Here is a 17,248-nt window from a genome sequence, read left to right on the forward strand (position 1 = left end):
TTTTCTGTGTGATTTTTGCGCAGTTTTCACAGGTTTCCACTCCAAGTTGGTTTCCCCACAATATTTTCTCTAGATAGTCTGCGATGACTCCTAGGATTCCAGTAACGGTGTGCAGGCTAGAATCAGCACACCAAGAAAAAGCCTACAAATGCATATAATAGTGTAATGACGCAATCACGGTGACAATAAGCTTCGACAACAGAACAACCACAACGAGTGCACAGATCATCCAACATATTCTTTCATAGTTTTGTAATCATCAAAACAACAGGTTTGCAGGGAGAATTGGGTTGTCCCTTGCCGGTTCAACCATAACAATGTATAAATCCGTAGTTCCGTAGTTGAAGAGCACATGGAGACTTTCAACCATACAATGTACTCCCTCTGTAAATTAATATAAAAACGTTTAGATCACTATAAGCTGCTATGAATGGGTCATACAAATAAGCTTTGAATCGTTACAAAGAGTACATCTGGGGGCGGAGAAAAAAATGTTGGAAATTCTCTGATCATCGGAGCACAAGCAGTGTTCTGTCTATGCAAATAACACCATGAAGCCTGCGGCCCTAGAAGCACATCGTTTCCTCCGAATCAATTCACCAGGAAGCCTACGACCCTAGAATTAGAGAAGCATTATTTTGTTGTAGATCAGAACAAATTTCAAGCGCCGAAAATTTCAGTCATAACAAATCTGCTGGCGTGGGGATTAGTCATGAATTTTCAGAAGATCTGATCCACAGGGAGTAAACAGGAGGGTTTTTTTTTTTTTTTGCGGGTCACACAGGAGGTAAATTCAACTCACTGAAAACTCGAATCGGCTGTGTCCTAGGCGCACAGGATGAGCTTGCCGGAGGGCAAGGCTACGGCGGCGACGGCGAGGAGGCAGGCGGTGACGACGTTCCGGTAGCACCACCGGAGCGGGCCCCACGCCCCCGCGCCCTCGACGCTGGCGCAGTTGGTCCTCGTCACCCCGCACTGCGGCTCCTTGGACAGGTCGAAGGACGCGCCCTTCATGCGCAGCTCCTGCACGCACCGCGCGAGGGCCCGGGCGTCGCCGCGCTCCCGCCGCAGCCGCCGCGCGGCGCGCCAGTAGGCGCAGACGCGGAGCTGCACGGCCGCGGCGAGCGCGAGGGAGGCGGCCAGCGAGAGGGACGAGGGCGCCCACCACCTCCTGCAGGCGCGCGACGGGGCGCCGCCCGCGACGGAGGCGGCGAAGAGGAGCGCGAGGGAGAGGCCGTGGAGGGCGAGGAAGGCCGCGCAGAGGTAGAAGGCGTCCCGCCGCGCCGCGTCCATGACCGCCTCGAGCGCGCACGCGCGGCGGTTCAGGCGGGACTCCTCCCGCTGCCACAGCTTGAGCAGCAGCAGGTGGCCCCCGCTGTCGGCGATCTCGCCCAGCGGGTGGTGCCCCGACGCCGCCATGCCGGGGAACGCGCCGCTGGCTGGCTCCGCTCCGTCGCCGGTGACCGGGATCTCCACGACGTGGGCGTCGTTTTTGGTGGGCTCCGCCGCCATTGGAAGTTGCGTTCTGAATTGGAAGGTTTCGAGTTGATGTGAGATCGGGCTCGGGAGGCAGAAATGGAAAGGGGGGGGGGGGGGGGGGGGGGAGTAGGAGCGTGATGATCCGGTGTTGGGTAGTCGCGCTCGCGCGGCTTAAGGAAGGAAGGGAAGGGGTGGTGTGCGTCCAACGGTCGGGTACTTTAGTGAGGCAGGCAACGGTCGAATTTTCGCTGGGCCTCACGGTGATGGCCCATTCACATCATCAATGAGATCCTCATTTTTGTCTCAAAAAAAAATCAATGAGATCCTCATTTTGCTAAAACAAAAATCAATGAGATCCTAAAAAAAACTTAGAAAACTCAAATAAAAAAGCATCCATGATTATTAAGTAAAAGACAATTCATCGGCGATGGTTGTTGTTCTGGTGCGCTGGTCCTACAGGACCTTAGTACGACGACTTCCCGACTGTCTACTACAACAAGGTCTGTCTGGCTCCGATGAGGGAGAGGCGATGACGGCAGCGTGCCTTCGGCTCGCTTCAGTGCTTGTAGTCGTCGCTAGGTGATCTATGGACCTGGATGTATTTTTTATTTCTGGTGTTCTTTGTACTATCTTGACAGTTGATGAATAGATTGAAAGTTTTCCATGCAAAAAAAACAGTTGTCCCGAAAGTAGGGCGACCTTTCTCAGATTGTCTAAGTTTAGGTCTGCCAGGGCCAATATGCCCCATATTATATTGCAATTGATAAAATACCCCATCTTTGCTCTATACCGTGCCCAGCGACGGAGGCTCCACTGAGGTGAGTTGGTGAACTTGAGATTTGCTTAATTTTGTGATGTGTTTTCGATGTGTTGGGACTTGAAACCTTCATCTATGTGTTGGAACTTGAGATTTACTTTGTAATGTGTTGCTCTATTTTGCTATGTAATGGAAAACTTTATCTATTTTGTGTGACTAGTGTGTCAAACTTGTTGGACAACAAGAATGTATGCCATTTTCTCTGCTATAGTTGCTTAAATTGTCTGAAGTTTGAACAGTACACTATGAATATACTTGATTTTTTTTGTAAAATTTTCAGGTTTTTCTGGGTAGTTCAAATGTTTGCCCAAACTTTGGACAAACTCGGACTAAAATTTCAAATTTTGTTTCTCTCTGCCCCTTGTCCAGAATTGGTTGAAATCTGAACAGCGTACTAAGAATATATTTGATTTTTTGTAATATATATATATATATATATATATATATATATATATATATATATATATATATTTCTGGGTTGTTCAAATTTTCGCCCAAAATTTGGGATCTTGTTTTCTCTTTGCCCCTTTTCCAGAATTGGCTGAAATTTGAATAGTAGACTACTATGGTTATATACTTATTTTCTGTAATATTACCGGATTTTTATGGGAAAGTTAGTTTTTTTGACAAAATTTGAAAAAACAAATTGCGATGCATACAAGATTGCACGGGTTACTAACATTTTGTTTTTGATCAGGGGTATTTTGGTCTTTTACACCCACTCATTTATGTCATATGGTAAAGAGACATCATCAAGTTAAGTGTGTGCTATTTCTGTCAAGAGGCAAAGCAAAGATGGCTCATTTTACCAATTGCAATGTAAGATGGCCCACGTAGAGCAAAGGTAGGTCATGATCAATAAGCTCAAATTTATAAGCCTCTTATGTATATTTTCAAAAAAAATAAACTACCGAAAAAGGATTTCCCCCCGCTTTATATTATAAAGCAAACATCACCACATACATCTGAGCGAGCTGAACAAACACACGCCACCACGACACACAACACACACACCCAAGGCTAGATACAAGGGTGCCAAGCACCATCACACCACTCGGACACAACCAAGCCAACAAAGTATGAGCTACGAAGAACTACTTGGAGTCACCGAGGGGGTGAGACGGACCATGACGAAGCAAGGACTTCAAGACGGTGCCCCCCAGAAGGGTACGACCACGGATAGCCGCCACCGTCCGATCCGCAGATCAAGTTTTCACCCAGAGCGACGCAAGGGGTGAGAGCACCGTGACGGAGCCTTCAAGAAGAATACGACGTCCACAAACGCCGCCACCGACGGCCAGAAAAGGACTGGGCAGGTGATGAACCCCGGTGCTCGCACCCACCGACACACCCCTGCTCCGCCAACCACCCGCAGTCACGTCCCCCGCGAGACCATGGCTGCCCGCCCGCACCTGAGACGCAGGTTCCGCTCCCGAACGCCACACCTCCCGCCGCCAGGGCCGCCGCCCAACATCTAGACACCCCTAAGACCATCCAAAGAGATCAACTTTGCACCAAAGGAGCCCCACCGACCGACGAACCGCATCATACATCCTGCCTTGAACATCGTCGGAGCTGCGACAGCCAACACGCGGCCGAGGAAAGGGGAAGGTGGGGGAGCGGATGCATCCGGACCGGCACACCCCTGTGCCAGTGACGGGGGCCCGAGCATGTCGGCGCCACCCATCCCTCCAACCAGCCTCCCCACCGGACACTCCTGTGCCGCCCCACCTCGGCGGCCGACGCAACACCGCGCAAGGCCACCGACGCAGACCCGACCACCGGCAAGGGGGACCCCAAGTATAGCCGCCGAACGCCAAGAATGCTCACCGGGGAGCCCATCTGCCCTACCGCCGTTGTCCAGCCGGCGGGACGACTGGATTCCGACCAGCACGCCCACCTGCCACCGCCGCTGCGCCTCCACCACCACCAGCCGAGGCCACGGTAGGGGCGGACGCCCGCAGCCCGCGGCGTCCGGACCCAGATCTGGCCGAAGCTGCCGCCGGAGCCCGCCGCGCACCACCTCCGCTGCAGCCCCTTCATGCCGCCGCCCACAACTCGCATCGCCGCCACCACCAGCTGCTGCCGCCGCGCCCTGAGGAAACGCCACGCCGCCGCCCGACCCGGAGGCCCGCGCCTGCCGAGCCGAGAGGGGGAAGGAGAGGGCCCCGCCGCCGCCAGCACTGGCCGGGCTTTGCCCGGTCGGGGCAGCGGCGAGGGGAGGGAGGAGCGAGGAGGGGGGCTGCTCGCGGCGCTAGGGTTTTCCCCCCGGGTGCTCGCGGGAGCGCCACCAAAAATAAACTACATAATCCCCCGTGTCGTCCTCTGGGCGACTCGGGCGGCGATCTGATCCTCTTTTCCCGGCCGTCCTTCTCGTGCGTCCTCTCCTCGCCGCCGCCGGTCAGCGCCGCCGGGCTTGCCCGTGTGGTCGACGGCGGCGGCGGGGCTCCATACCCGTGGCGCTTAGGCAGTATTTGGCGGCGTACGAGCGGCGACTGGACGCCATGAAGGTGGAACTTGCAGCGACGGCGAGGGATTTTGGTTGGTCGGCGGCCTCGCAGCAACGGGTGCACGTCTTTCCTTACCTTCCCTGGCGGTCAGGAGCATCAAGTGGCAGGGGTGCAGACGGGCATGAGGTCCATGAACCAACCTGTACAGCACTCTCATGCCAGATAGGCGCAAGGGCGCAGCGTGCTACGGCGTAGGCCAAGCGACGGATGTCGTGCCTGTCGCCCACGCTGTGCGTTCGAAGATGGTGGCCATGGTGGTCGTCCACTCCGGCAAAAGGCCGGTGGCACTATGGATCTGGCTAGTATGATGCTGTTTTGCACTGCCCTAGACCTTATTGGTTGTGGTAGTGGTCGGATGGCATCGTCTGAGGAGTTTTAAACTTCCGATCCAACGACAACAGCGAGTTCCTATTCACGGACTGCGTCGAGGATGGAGGCGATAGTGTCAACGTGTGTTGCTGTCGTCTTATAAAGATCAGCCATATGTTGTTGCTTGCGAGCACGGCGGGCCTTCGGATCATCCCGAACTTGGATTTTGGCAGTGCTGGTCTCCTGTCTCCCCGCGAAGACTTCGCCATGTTGTGTCGAGCGACCCTCGCCATGGCTCATTAGCCTATCGCCGGGACGGTACGCGTGTGCTGCTAGGATCGAGGCAAGTGGAGGAGACAACATATGATGACTTCGATTGGGTGGTACTTTTTGGGTACCTAGTCTCAAGCTTCGGGGTGAAAACCCTAGGTCTGACCATTTGGTTATACATGGCAATGGTGGTGTTCTCTACGTCATTACCTTGATGAAGGCATTGCTTGGAGTTTACTCGGATTTGATTTTCAGGGTGAAAACCCACGATCTAACCTTCGATGGTTTGGTCGGGCTACGGCATCGCTTGCACGTCATTCTCTTCCTGGAGGCATCGCTTTTGAAGAACTTACCTTGTAGTCCTTGTGTTGTCAAGAGATGGTTTGGTGCCAATGGTCACTGCTGTATGCTGTCAAATCATTGTTTTTATCGCTTTCGGGGTTTTTATTTTCTTTTTCTTTTGCCTAGGCATAGCTTTGGTCTTGTTGACTTTGCTATTTGCCGACGTGATTTTTCATATGCGTGTGTTAGTGTTAGCTGTGTGCATCCTAATTATGCAGAGGCCGGGTGTGTACTCACTATAATTGTATCCCTCGATGCTATATTTTGAGTCAATAAAAAACACTCTTTGTCAAAAAAAATAGAAGGTGGAGAACAGACTCACATAGCACTCGCGTATGTTCCCCACCCAGAGACTGAGGAGAGGGGAGGGGGAGGGGTGTACCATGTCCTATCCTCTTATCATTACTATCATAGTCAACCCCATCGATGTTCTTGGGAAGGTCATAACAATGTGGTACTTATCTTCTCGTATAGATCACATATCTCAATGAGAAACCTCACTCGAGGTTATAGTTGTGTTTGAACACAGCATCCCATATACATAGAATGCATGTGCAAGAGCATCTCCAACAACAACCCTATAATTGATGACCCAAAACTGGCTTTAGGTGTGGAGAGAGAAGATTTGGGTTCAACAGAAAAGTTTCTGCTCTTTCAGCAGCTCTAAAATTATTTTTTGGTATCGTAGAATTTGAAACATGGACAAGCATCATAAATTCATTGCATATTTTAAGCTCTAGAATGAAATGTTGCACATTAAACATGAAACGACAAACTTAAACACTGGCATTTTCATAGATCCCTAGCACTACATTGCGATAGACCTAGCTCTACTCCTAATTGTAGTAGTTGTCTAATTCCTCGTCGGAGATGTCAATCACCCCTCCGCTGGAAGGGCTGGCCTCGTGGTCATTGGCGGTAGACCTACTCCACGTCTTCATCTCCTCCTCATCGAAGAGCTCCGCCTCCAATAATTTGTTGCGCTCCGCCTCCCTCGACTCGCAGAATGCAGTGTTGTTGATTGTGGAGCTGTGAATCAACCTCAATGAGGTTCTCTACATAGACCTCATAGTTGGCCTCGGCCTTGCGTTGCTCCCCGGCCCAGCGGTGCTCCTTCCTCGTCACGGGAGACGGCCCTAATGGAAGGGGCGAGAAAATCCGCATCCAAGTAGAATTTTTGTTGTACATGATGAGAAACCTCTTCTGAGGTTATATTTGTGCTTGAACACGGAATCCCCATATAAATAGAATGCATGTGTAACGTGTTGGGAAGCCGCTAGGTGATAACTAGATGGAGCTCGATGCGCTCGAGTTGTTTGTTAATCTGGTGTGGCTCAACCATGTAACAATGCCTTGTTAAAGGTAGATTAGTTTTTTTTACGGGAAAGTAATTTTATTCATCAAATGACAGCCAGATCGTTTACAATCAAGAATGAAATGAAATCAAGGAGGTATTATCCCAAATAGACGGGGATTTAGAAATATAACAGGATTTAGCCAGGCAATCTGCAACTTCATTAGCCTCCCTCTTGCAAGGTTAAAAGTGGATTGGTTCATTGCACGCACACATATGGTTAGCGTGGGGGAGATCTAGGCAATTGCAATAGGGGCATGTGCAATGCAAGGTGCTTATGTAGGCGTGCTTAAGAAGATGGAATATTGCCACATCAGTGAGCACTAATGTAAATTGCATCTACTGTAGTGCAAGCTCCCCTTCGTAGGTACTTGGATGATCTATTACACTAATTACCACAAGTTAAATGCACAAGCATCGTTGCCAAATCAAGCAACAAATCCTTCAATATAAGCAAAAGTTTTATCCAGCGTGGCAATAAAATTGCTTCTTTATCCTGCTAAGCACATTGCATGCTCCCTCGAACGTGCAACATGCCGCCGTGCAAGGTTTCACTAGTAATAAAATAGGTTAAAATTGACAATTGAACATTCTTCAAAAGTAACTCACTGATTCTAGATCCCCTCCGTTCCAAAATAGATGACTCAACTTTATACTAACTTTAGTACAAAGTTGAGTCATCTATTTTAGAACGGAGGGAGTATGTCTTAAAACCTTTGTCGATTAAAAAGGTTTAAGGTAATTCCACCTCAAGTGATTAATAATCGACATTTCTAAGCACATATGATCTATATTGGCTGTTTACGACCTCGACAATTTGCCATGTATGACTAGGTGGGATAGGTAGAATAGAATTCGATTTTCCTACAACATGTCTAATTTTGACAAATTTTATGCATTGAATTTGCAATATCCGCACACCACAATTAAATTGGGCACAATATTACTACTACACTGATCAACCAGTGAACTTTGTATTGTAATTTTGACCAATATCATGGTGAGCTTGTGATGTTCATCCACGCACAACAATTAATTAAATTGTGTGTCGAAAGTATGGTACCCTGTTGATAAGACCCAAGATCCGCCACTGGTTCAAGGACTTGTACATCACATAATGTTTCAGACTCTTGGTGATTACTGCATCAACTCTTGGTGCTTACAGTGTTATTAGTGTTTTTACTCACCTGTGGCTATGTGACTGAGCTATAATCAAATGTTCGTGGAGTAATAAGTATGTCATCACTTCAAACTTCAGTCAGGTACTCCTCCATTTTGATGGATAACTTTGCTCTACCTCATCAGCTCCGTCTGACACACCAGAAATGGTGTTGTGAGGCTTTTGTCTGCTCTGAACATGATGCCTTGAACTCATCCTCGCCCTCAAAAGCAAGGAATTGGCCATCACGCTGACTGAACTAAAACCCATCAGTGCTCCAGCTATTGACGGGGTCAGCATCGTACCCGTCACTGGCAGCAATGCTCCAGCAGCAACGGGTAGCCCAACCTGCAAAGTATCGCATCATAACGAGGCCTCGCAAGCAGGATTCTGAGCAGGCATATATTTTTAATCTAAGTGTAACTTCTTTAAAACTGAGGTCCAACATTATCCTGGCAGTTGATAACTTATGAAACACATGAGCAAGGCATAAAGAGACAAGAAAGGGAAACATACAATGTTATACAGAAAAGCCCACCAAAGATTTTGCTTCACTGTTCTCATGGTTTCTTTACTTAACTCTAAAGCATCAACAAGCTGCATCAAAGACCCATCAGCGCAGTTTATTAGAAAAAAGAAAGATGGTACTAGCACAAAGAGGGAAGTAAAGTTCAATGAATTTGGCAATGGTGTCAGTGAGTAACTCCAAGCTGCCGTGAATGAATTACCTGAGATAACCTATTACCCATGAGAACAACTGAAGATACATCACTAGCTGCACCAACACCCCCACCCATTGCGATTCCAACATCAGCTAAAGCTAGGGCTGCAGCATCATTGATGCCATCACCAACCATCGCAACTAACTTGTGCTCCTTTTGAAGTTCAGATATGAACTTCTTTTTCTCATGTGGTTTAACTTCAGAAATCACCTGATACCATTTAATTATGTACACAAGTAAATCACACTGAAAAGGTAACAAAGGATAAACAAATCATGGTAAGAAAAGAATCCTAATGAATGAAAGAAACGTTTTTTCATGCTTCCCATTGTGGCTGAAATGGTTTCAATCATAGATCTTTATGTTCGCTTAATAGTGCATGGGGATGAGAAATTGCTAATACCAGATGAAATCAATTTACATATTAAAGCCTTTCAGCTTGCTGTAAGATTTCCATGCATAATTAAAAGCATGAATCCATTTCCTACAAAGATACATAATAATATCATAACTTTATGACAAATGTTAATTATTTTTCTTTACGAAAAGTTGAACAGTGGTATTTACCATCTGAATTCATATTTTCAGGTAAATTAATAGGCAGAAAATTTATGCAGCATTAGGCTTCTAAAATTAATGATAAAACAGCACTACCGGTGCACCTTCTAAGATGTACTATATAAATTGCATATTTGAAGTCAGACAACATGTTCATTCTCATACTTTGATGTCATATAGGAGTACTACAGAAGTTTGTTGTTTTACTACAGGAACTATTCACCAGAAAAGAAATGTCCACATCGGTAAAGCAAAATTTAGTTGATATTACCTTGTCTAACTGAATGCCAACAACTGAAGCAACATTCATAGCAGCACTCTCCTTGTCCCCAGATAACATATACACACTAATTCCTTGCTTAGACAGGGCACTGATAACTTGATGAGAATCTTCTCTGATCTTGTCCTCGAAACAAATAAGACCAGCTAGAGTACCATCAACTGCTACATATGCAACAGACTGACCAAAACTTTCTGCTTCATGAAATGGGTCACGAACAACACCATGCCTGAGATATTGTCAAAACAATTGTTTACTAGTGAGCACAGTTCCTCGGTGCAACATAACAATTACACATGGAGCTAGTGTAATGGAGCAGAAAATTGATGCAATAATCCAAACAAAGTTGTATAGCTAGAATGAGGAAAGATATATGTCCCTAGTACAAGTCTTAGCACAACAATTGAATAAATAATTCAAGTGTACCTCCTAATCCAGTCTAATGTACCAACCGAAACCTGTTTCTCACCAATCGTAGCCACAGCACCAGACCCTGGTTCTTCCATAAAGGACCCATCCTTTGCCTGTAACGATATACATGGGAAAATGGCGAGCATATAAACACAGTAAAATCTGCAACTCTAATGGGGAATAAACTGTGCCATGAAACAGAAATGTCAATTAGGTGATCTCATTTTATCATAAAAGCACTATTGAGCAGAATATGTCAATTATCAAGTTAAATGGCAAAGGGTGCAAGATGTTTGTTTTCTTTCAACTCTGGTGCAAGGGTGGTTATGGGCCTAATGAGATTCAGCCACGGTCTGAATTCAAGTAGCAGAACAGTTATCCTACAACAGCCGTTTTAGTGTACCGAGGCAATTGGCATACTGAGGTCATTTTATCTCAGACTTGTTGAGCATTTCTGCTGTGAGTACCTTCATATTGATGCAATTGGCAGCCTGGGCAGCTTCCATGATCGCTTTTCCAAGTGGATGGTTTGTATTTGATTCTACTCCAGCAGCCAAACTAAGAATGTCACCTTCTGTCCATTCATTGTTCCAGTAATCTCTGATGACAAAATATGGTTTATCAACAGGAAGATCAGGGAAATAAACTTCACTTCTGCTGCTGAGGGTACATGAAGTGCATAAGTCACACATACGATTTGGAAAAAAAAACGCTATCCATGGAAATACATTGCAAATTTCAGGGTGTCCCATCCTATGTGCAGCTATGTTTTGCAGTGAGTTCCAGTTAAATGGGAAGTAAAAAGTAACGCATAAAAATTCTAAATTATAACCAAGTACAACTTTGAGGAAAGTAATTAGATACAACATACAAATTCAGTAAACAGAATCAGAACCACTTAACTTTGTATTTACACCTCCCTCGCTGTGAGAAGCTATTACTTTTGTCACTACAGGTTTCCCAATTGTTAAAGTTCCGGTCTTATCAAACACAATGGCATCAACTTCCGCAAATTTCTCCAAAACATCCCCACCACGTAAAAGAAGTCCTCTCGTTGCACCTAACGAAGTACCAACCTGGAAATAGTATATATGAATAATTGTTGACAGAACGTTTATTCAGGCAAAAGGGGCCATATCCTTTAGTTCCATACCAGCACTGCAGTGGGTGTGGCAAGACCAAGAGCACATGGGCAAGCAATTACCTACACATGAAGATCAATACCCTTAACTGTTCAGAAAGTAGGGCACATTGTAGGCAAGGAGAAGTTAAATTAGAAAAAAATCTATCCTCAGCCCTGAACTATGGTATTTGGTCTGACTAGAACACTTTAATATAAAACCTTCTGTAATAGACCCTGAACTTTCTAGAGTCATTTGTCCTAACTGGTTTTCGATGGTGGTTATGTATTCTGGGGGTTTCTAAAAATGTGAACAATCATTGGTGTAAAGGATGTTAGAAAGTGAGAACCTGCAAATTTTCAGCCAAAGATACAACCATTTGTGTCATGAACAAAAGAGGGAAAGATATATCAATCCATCTCGTCTTTTTGGTACAGGATACAAATGATCATATTCTGTGATGCAAATTTTCAGCTCCTTATTTTATGAGTTATTCATTCCCTACACCTTCGAAATGTTTCACATTTTTCTGGAAAACACAAAAAGACGAGAACATCTATCTTGTTTTTTGTACATGGCAGAAAAACATGCATATTTTTTTATGAAACTTTGCAGATTCTCATTTTATAGTATTCCATTCCATTGCACCTAAAAAAGTTATTTCAAGTTTACTATAAACAATGTTATAGTCTAGGGTTGAAATTGGACCAAACAATATATTTCAAGGTTCATGGTCATTAACATAAATGAAAACCATAATTTAACATTTAAAATTGTTGGAGAGTTGTATAGACATATGAGAGGTACATAGATTTCTGACAGCTACACCTGTGCAACTCAAGTCTTCTTAACACTTAAGATGATACAAGTATGGGACTAAAAGCATGATTAATCCAGTTACACCCAATGATCTTATTTCCTTTATAAGAAACCTTTTTTAAAAGTTCAATCTTGAAATGAACCTACACTTTCAACATCCCTGCATTTCAAACAAACATGGCTGTTTTTCATGTCATTTATTTTGTAAGCTCAATAACTGAATTTGGAATTAGACAATTTTTTCTCTCAAGACAACACCATTCAAAGGAGTTTGCAGTTTACACTACCATATGCTACTTTAAGCAAAACATTACTCTTTATTCAAAGTAAATAGACAGGATAAGACTGTTAAACATGTGTTTCTTGGATCATACCAGAACACTGCAAGAAAGCTGCAAAGCCAGAGACATTGCACTTCCCTGCTGGATAGCAGCAGGTACAAATTGTGAACCAAAAATACTCCAGAACATAAAGGTAGCAGAAGAAAGCGCCATAACGCCATATGTAAAGTTCCCGGCAACCTGTTATGTAATAATAAAATGATTGACGCAATTAATCATAGTAATACAGTATAGCCTAAACCTATAACTAATTCAGGTTATGATATGGTAAGTGGATGAAAATATCTCTAAGATTGTTGTAACTGATCAAAGATCCGTCAGCAGTGACCAGGACAAAGACAGTAGAGGACGGTGTAACAAATGCCCTATGCGGAAACATATAAAAGAGCTAATACTAATTATCTAAGACCCCGTTCCCAACACGGGACAAAATCAAGGTTCCTATTGGGTTCAGACCGTTTGCTGTGGTATTCCTGTATTATAAACAGACCTTAATAAAAAATGGAATCAATATTTCGAGTGATCAGGAACTTAAAAGTAGAATACAGCAGTAAGTGCACACATCGTCTGAACCAAGAAACGTTTTGAACATATGTCTAAGTGCTAAACAGGCTCAAGTATCTACTGGAAGATACATTTTTACTAAATTGCTAATTACAATCTTGCCTAGGTCAAATAAAAATTGCAGAAAGTAGTCAATGACCCATATTCCATAATTATTTAGTCCACACAAAGGGTCCATGTGTGGAACTCGTGCGCCAAACTGAACATCGCATCCACATACAAAATGTTTATGTGTACATAATTGCGTTGGACATAATGATAAAATAGAACAATTCAGCATTATATCAGACATTAACACTAAATTAGTAGTAGTTCTCGTAGAGTTGGTCCCAGAGTCTCAGTTCCAAATGTGATGACAAATATACCTTGTCAGCTAATCGCTGAACAGGGGCTTCCCTTGTCTGTGCTTCTTCCACTAAGTGAAGTATGTCAGACATGACAGTCTCACCGCCAGGTCGTCGAACTTCAACTGTCAGTTTACCGTTTAAGTTAATGCTTCCCGCTGATACTTCTGCCTAACAAAGGAAAAAAGAATCAACACCATACTCATGCTAATGTTCAGATATTACCTGAATTCAGTGAGCCAGAAGGCACCAATATCTCCACATAAGACAATATTAGGTGGTTCAGAAAACATACCCCTGCAATCTTAGTTACCGGCATAGGTTCACCTGTCAAACTTGACTCGTCAACTGTACTTCTTCCAGCTTTCACAAGTCCATCGGCTGGAATGCGGTCCTGGACAGTGCACGATAGCAAACATTATACTAATAGGATAATAGCATGCGATCATACACGAGCTACCCATAATGGCTATAACCGCATAAACAAAGTTCTATGTGGACCTATGACAGGAACATAATATCATGCACTTGTACCTGTATATGTTATTATGTTTACTCATTAACACACAAGCAAATAACATGCCAAACTTTTATAACTGCAAAGGTAGGAAGCAACAAAACTATTACCCATAAAAAAACATGTGTAAACACTTTTATTAATTTGTGTGTTTGTCTGTGTGACTTATATTTACTCACCCCAGGCAGCACTAACATATAGTCCCCAACAGCAAGAGTACCACATGGGACCTCTGTGAATGATGATTGCTCTGCATCATTATCCACCATTAGGCGTGCTTTTGATGGAAGTATATTGAGCAATCCGGTCATATCACTAGCAGCTTTTAACTTCGCCCTCTGCTCAAGATTCTTCCCTAGAAGAACAAAAGCTATCAACATAATTGGTTCCTCAAAAAATGTCTTCCATCCCTGCAAGACAATCAGTTGGTATAAAATAACTACCATAAAATAGAGCAGTTGTACAATTAAATGGAACCTGAATTATGACTTTGCTCAACAACATCTGCAGAGCAGAGACAATGATGCAGTTGTGGTAAGGTCAAATTCCTGGTTCCTATGGTTTGATGTATCTGAGCTCATGCATGCAACTATACAACAATGTAATCCTTCCAGGAAGAAAGTAGGAGGTACCAGCTTTGGAATGAAGGCTGCAACTGAGCTGACAGCAAAAGATGACAGAGCACCTAAACCAACCAACGTATTCATGTTTGGAGAACCCTTGAATAGACTCTTTATTCCATCAATAATTAGTCTTCGTCCAGGCCCAATAAATGTAAATATTGAGAGAGACAAATGGAATCCAGTGGAATGAAACAGGTGCACCAATGGTGCATTAACTCCAAAGAGATGAGAAATATGTCCCAGTAGGCAAACAGCACATAGTGCCCAAGATACAGCAAGTTCTCGACCTAAAATAGAAACCAATGTCATGCTAATCATAGAAAAGACTCAAACTTGGACAAAGATCATAGGGTTGATGTTTAGTTGCCAATGCGAATTAAGTTTACCACTTTGCTTCAGATTTTGCAGTTTTTCGCCCATCTTTCTTTCAAAAACATTCTGTGAACTGACTTTCGAAGAATCTGCAAGTACAATAGACAGTTGCATGAAACTGGATATACTGGCGCCTGGCATTAAAATTTAGAGGGAAATTCAGACATAAACTGGAGGGCAAAGCCGATAAAGTGAATGACAAAGCAATTTCATCTGTCTTGCATTACATAGCATAATGTAACAACAGGACTTTGAGATATATCCAGCTAAACAATAGGCACTGGACCTCTAAAGCACCATTCATATATCTTGCATATAAAAACCACTGAAATGCTTAAGCAGCATGCCCAGTCAACTTCTATTGAGGAACCTATCCATCAGCAGATTTTGCACATTAGGGACAACTAGCAATTCTCTAAGTTCTAAACCATTGTTCAAACAGTCCTCAACACATCCAATTAAATGGTATTATATCAGCCTCACGACATTACAGTATCAATTGTAACAGTTTACCTCGCTGGCTGGATTTGTACCCACATGTTGTCAACTGGCTAGCGAGCTTCTCACCCAACTGCAGTTTCCAATCCTGTACAGCTCTATCTTCCGGCACAGCCCACACAACTGCCATCTCAGTAGCAAGGTTGACAGTTGCAGACACCACCTGGGGCTGCAAACACAAGCACACTGGCTTAGAAAGACAGCTAGTTGACTAATAAACACCATGCCGGAAAACAGCTCTGAGCCAGTGAGACACGCCGAGGCAACTCACCTCATTCTCTTTTTCTTTTTTTTTTCTTTTTTTGCGAATAACTCACCTCATTCTCCAAAATGCGTTTAACGCTTGCTGCACATCCCCCACACGACATCCCCTGCAGTCACAAGTTCAAACGCTCAAATGACTAATGTAGTCACAGATTACATAGTACTAGAAGAAAACATAATTCCCATGACAGCTTGAGAAGTTTCACCATGCAACTATAGCATATAGAACTGAAGTACCATTATTACTAGCATAACGGCCGTGCATTGCTACAGAACCACAAATATGATTCAGTCGTATTGGATTAGTAGTTGTTGTTGTTGTTGTATTGGATTAGTACTACTCCCTCTGTTCCGATGAATAAGGCGTACTTCGTTTAATTAAGACAAGACCTTTACCAACAATTACTCTTTTAATATTTGATTTATGTGATACAAAATCACTATCATAACAAAGTACTTTTACATACAAATCTGGTCACACAAATTTCATGTCATATAACCTTGTATTTATGGAGGGTCAAATGCATGTCTTAACAAAACAAAATACGCCTTACTTTTAGGAATGGGGGGGAGTACTGCAGAGAAGAAACCCAATCAAGCAGTCAACACCACACCTGCGTAACTGCCGCGGCGATGGGATCACCATTGCAAGATAGATTTTATTTTATTTTTCAAATCGAGGGGTGTGGTAAGTTCTAGATGAATGAGGGAGACTGGGGTGGAGTGAGGGAGTGAACTCACACCACCACCAACTCCAATGAAGAGCAGAGAAGTAAAGACTAGCAGCTACAGTGATTCCATCTAAGGGGAAAATTTTACTGGGACGTGAAGATATGATGTAAGCATTTACAATTCCCAAGACATACATACCCCAACGTCAAGGATTATGGTATCGGCTTCCAGCCCTGCCGCTTCCTCTGCCACCGCCGTCCCCTGGGAAGCACGCGGCCGCTTCCACCCATCGCCGCCTCCATCACCGCCGCCCCCTCCATCTCCATTCCCCCTACCGCACCCGCCACCGGGAGGACCGGTCGACGCAAGGGGGGAAGCCGAGACGCTCGCGAACCAGCGGCGAGGGGAGGCCGGGCCGCGGAGCGCTAGGCGCGCGAGCGAGAGGAGGAGCACGTCGCCGTTCACGGAGCGACGCTGGGCGGAAGCGGCGAAGACAGGGGCGCGGCCGAGTGGGGCCGTGAGGGGGCGGCCGCGGAGGAGGATGTTGTGCGGGGACGTGGCGGGGAACGACCTGGAGCGGGAGGAGATAGCCCTGGAGATGGCGAGGAGGGGCGTGGACGGGTCCATCCTCGGGAAGCTTCTAGAAGGGTCTACGCAGCGGCGGCAGCATGCGGCGGCTCGGGCACTGCTTTGCTACTGCCGCTGTGTGCGCGGCGGCGTCGAGTGCCGGAGGTAGCGGGGATTGTAGAGTACAGGCCCGTACCCGTACGACGAGGAATTTGGATATTTGCAACTCTGTTTAATGAGTGAAAACTCATCAGCGGTCATTGGACTTGTCCACAAATTTCACTTTAACTCATCAGCGAAGGCCACATGCATGCTTTTTTTCAAATTTTCAAAAA

The 17,248-nt window shown here is 45.0% G+C and overlaps 2 protein-coding genes across 3 annotated transcripts; both read right to left on the reverse strand.

Moving 5' to 3' along the window:
- Positions 1 to 217: 217 nt before the first annotated feature.
- Positions 218 to 1,598, reverse strand: LOC123152531 (uncharacterized). Its single transcript, XM_044572057.1, has 2 exons — positions 803 to 1,598; positions 218 to 616 (listed from the first exon to the last, which is right to left on the reverse strand). The coding sequence occupies exon 1, from the start codon at positions 1,510 to 1,512 to the stop codon at positions 826 to 828; it is 687 nt and encodes a 228-aa protein (XP_044427992.1). The 5' UTR covers positions 1,513 to 1,598; the 3' UTR covers positions 218 to 616; positions 803 to 825.
- Positions 1,599 to 8,024: 6,426 nt separating this feature from the next.
- LOC123150949 (copper-transporting ATPase PAA1, chloroplastic) lies at positions 8,025 to 17,121 on the reverse strand. 2 transcript variants are annotated; one of them, XM_044570747.1, is made up of 17 exons: positions 16,545 to 17,121; positions 15,728 to 15,781; positions 15,426 to 15,579; positions 14,927 to 15,001; positions 14,550 to 14,827; positions 14,097 to 14,327; positions 13,696 to 13,794; positions 13,422 to 13,571; positions 12,526 to 12,672; positions 11,365 to 11,415; positions 11,115 to 11,287; positions 10,679 to 10,811; positions 10,227 to 10,324; positions 9,792 to 10,029; positions 8,969 to 9,172; positions 8,757 to 8,837; positions 8,025 to 8,588 (listed from the first exon to the last, which is right to left on the reverse strand). In XM_044570747.1, exons 1-17 carry the CDS (start codon positions 16,971 to 16,973, stop codon positions 8,340 to 8,342), a joined length of 2,844 nt encoding a protein of 947 aa, XP_044426682.1. In that variant the 5' UTR covers positions 16,974 to 17,121; the 3' UTR covers positions 8,025 to 8,339. The 2 variants fall into 2 exon arrangements, with proteins under 2 accessions (XP_044426682.1, XP_044426683.1); XM_044570748.1 differs by lacking the exon at positions 16,545 to 17,121 and having other exon boundaries at positions 15,682 to 15,781.
- Positions 17,122 to 17,248: the final 127 nt, after the last annotated feature.

This window comes from Triticum aestivum, chromosome 7A (assembly GCF_018294505.1).
Source record: "Triticum aestivum cultivar Chinese Spring chromosome 7A, IWGSC CS RefSeq v2.1, whole genome shotgun sequence".
NCBI lineage: Eukaryota > Viridiplantae > Streptophyta > Magnoliopsida > Poales > Poaceae > Triticum > Triticum aestivum.

Coding starts and splice junctions, on each gene's coding strand:
- LOC123152531 (XM_044572057.1), bottom strand. CDS start 1,512: ATGGCGGCGGAGCCCACCAAAAACGACGCCCACGTCGTGGAGATCCCG.
- LOC123150949 (XM_044570747.1), bottom strand. CDS start 16,973: ATGGACCCGTCCACGCCCCTCCTCGCCATCTCCAGGGCTATCTCCTCC. Junction 13,795..14,096: donor ATATGTTAGTGCTGCCTGGG/GTGAGTAAATAT, acceptor TGCACTGTCCAG/GACCGCATTCCAGCCGATGG. Junction 8,589..8,756: donor GGGCTTTTCTGTATAACATT/GTATGTTTCCCT, acceptor GATACTTTGCAG/GTTGGGCTACCCGTTGCTGC.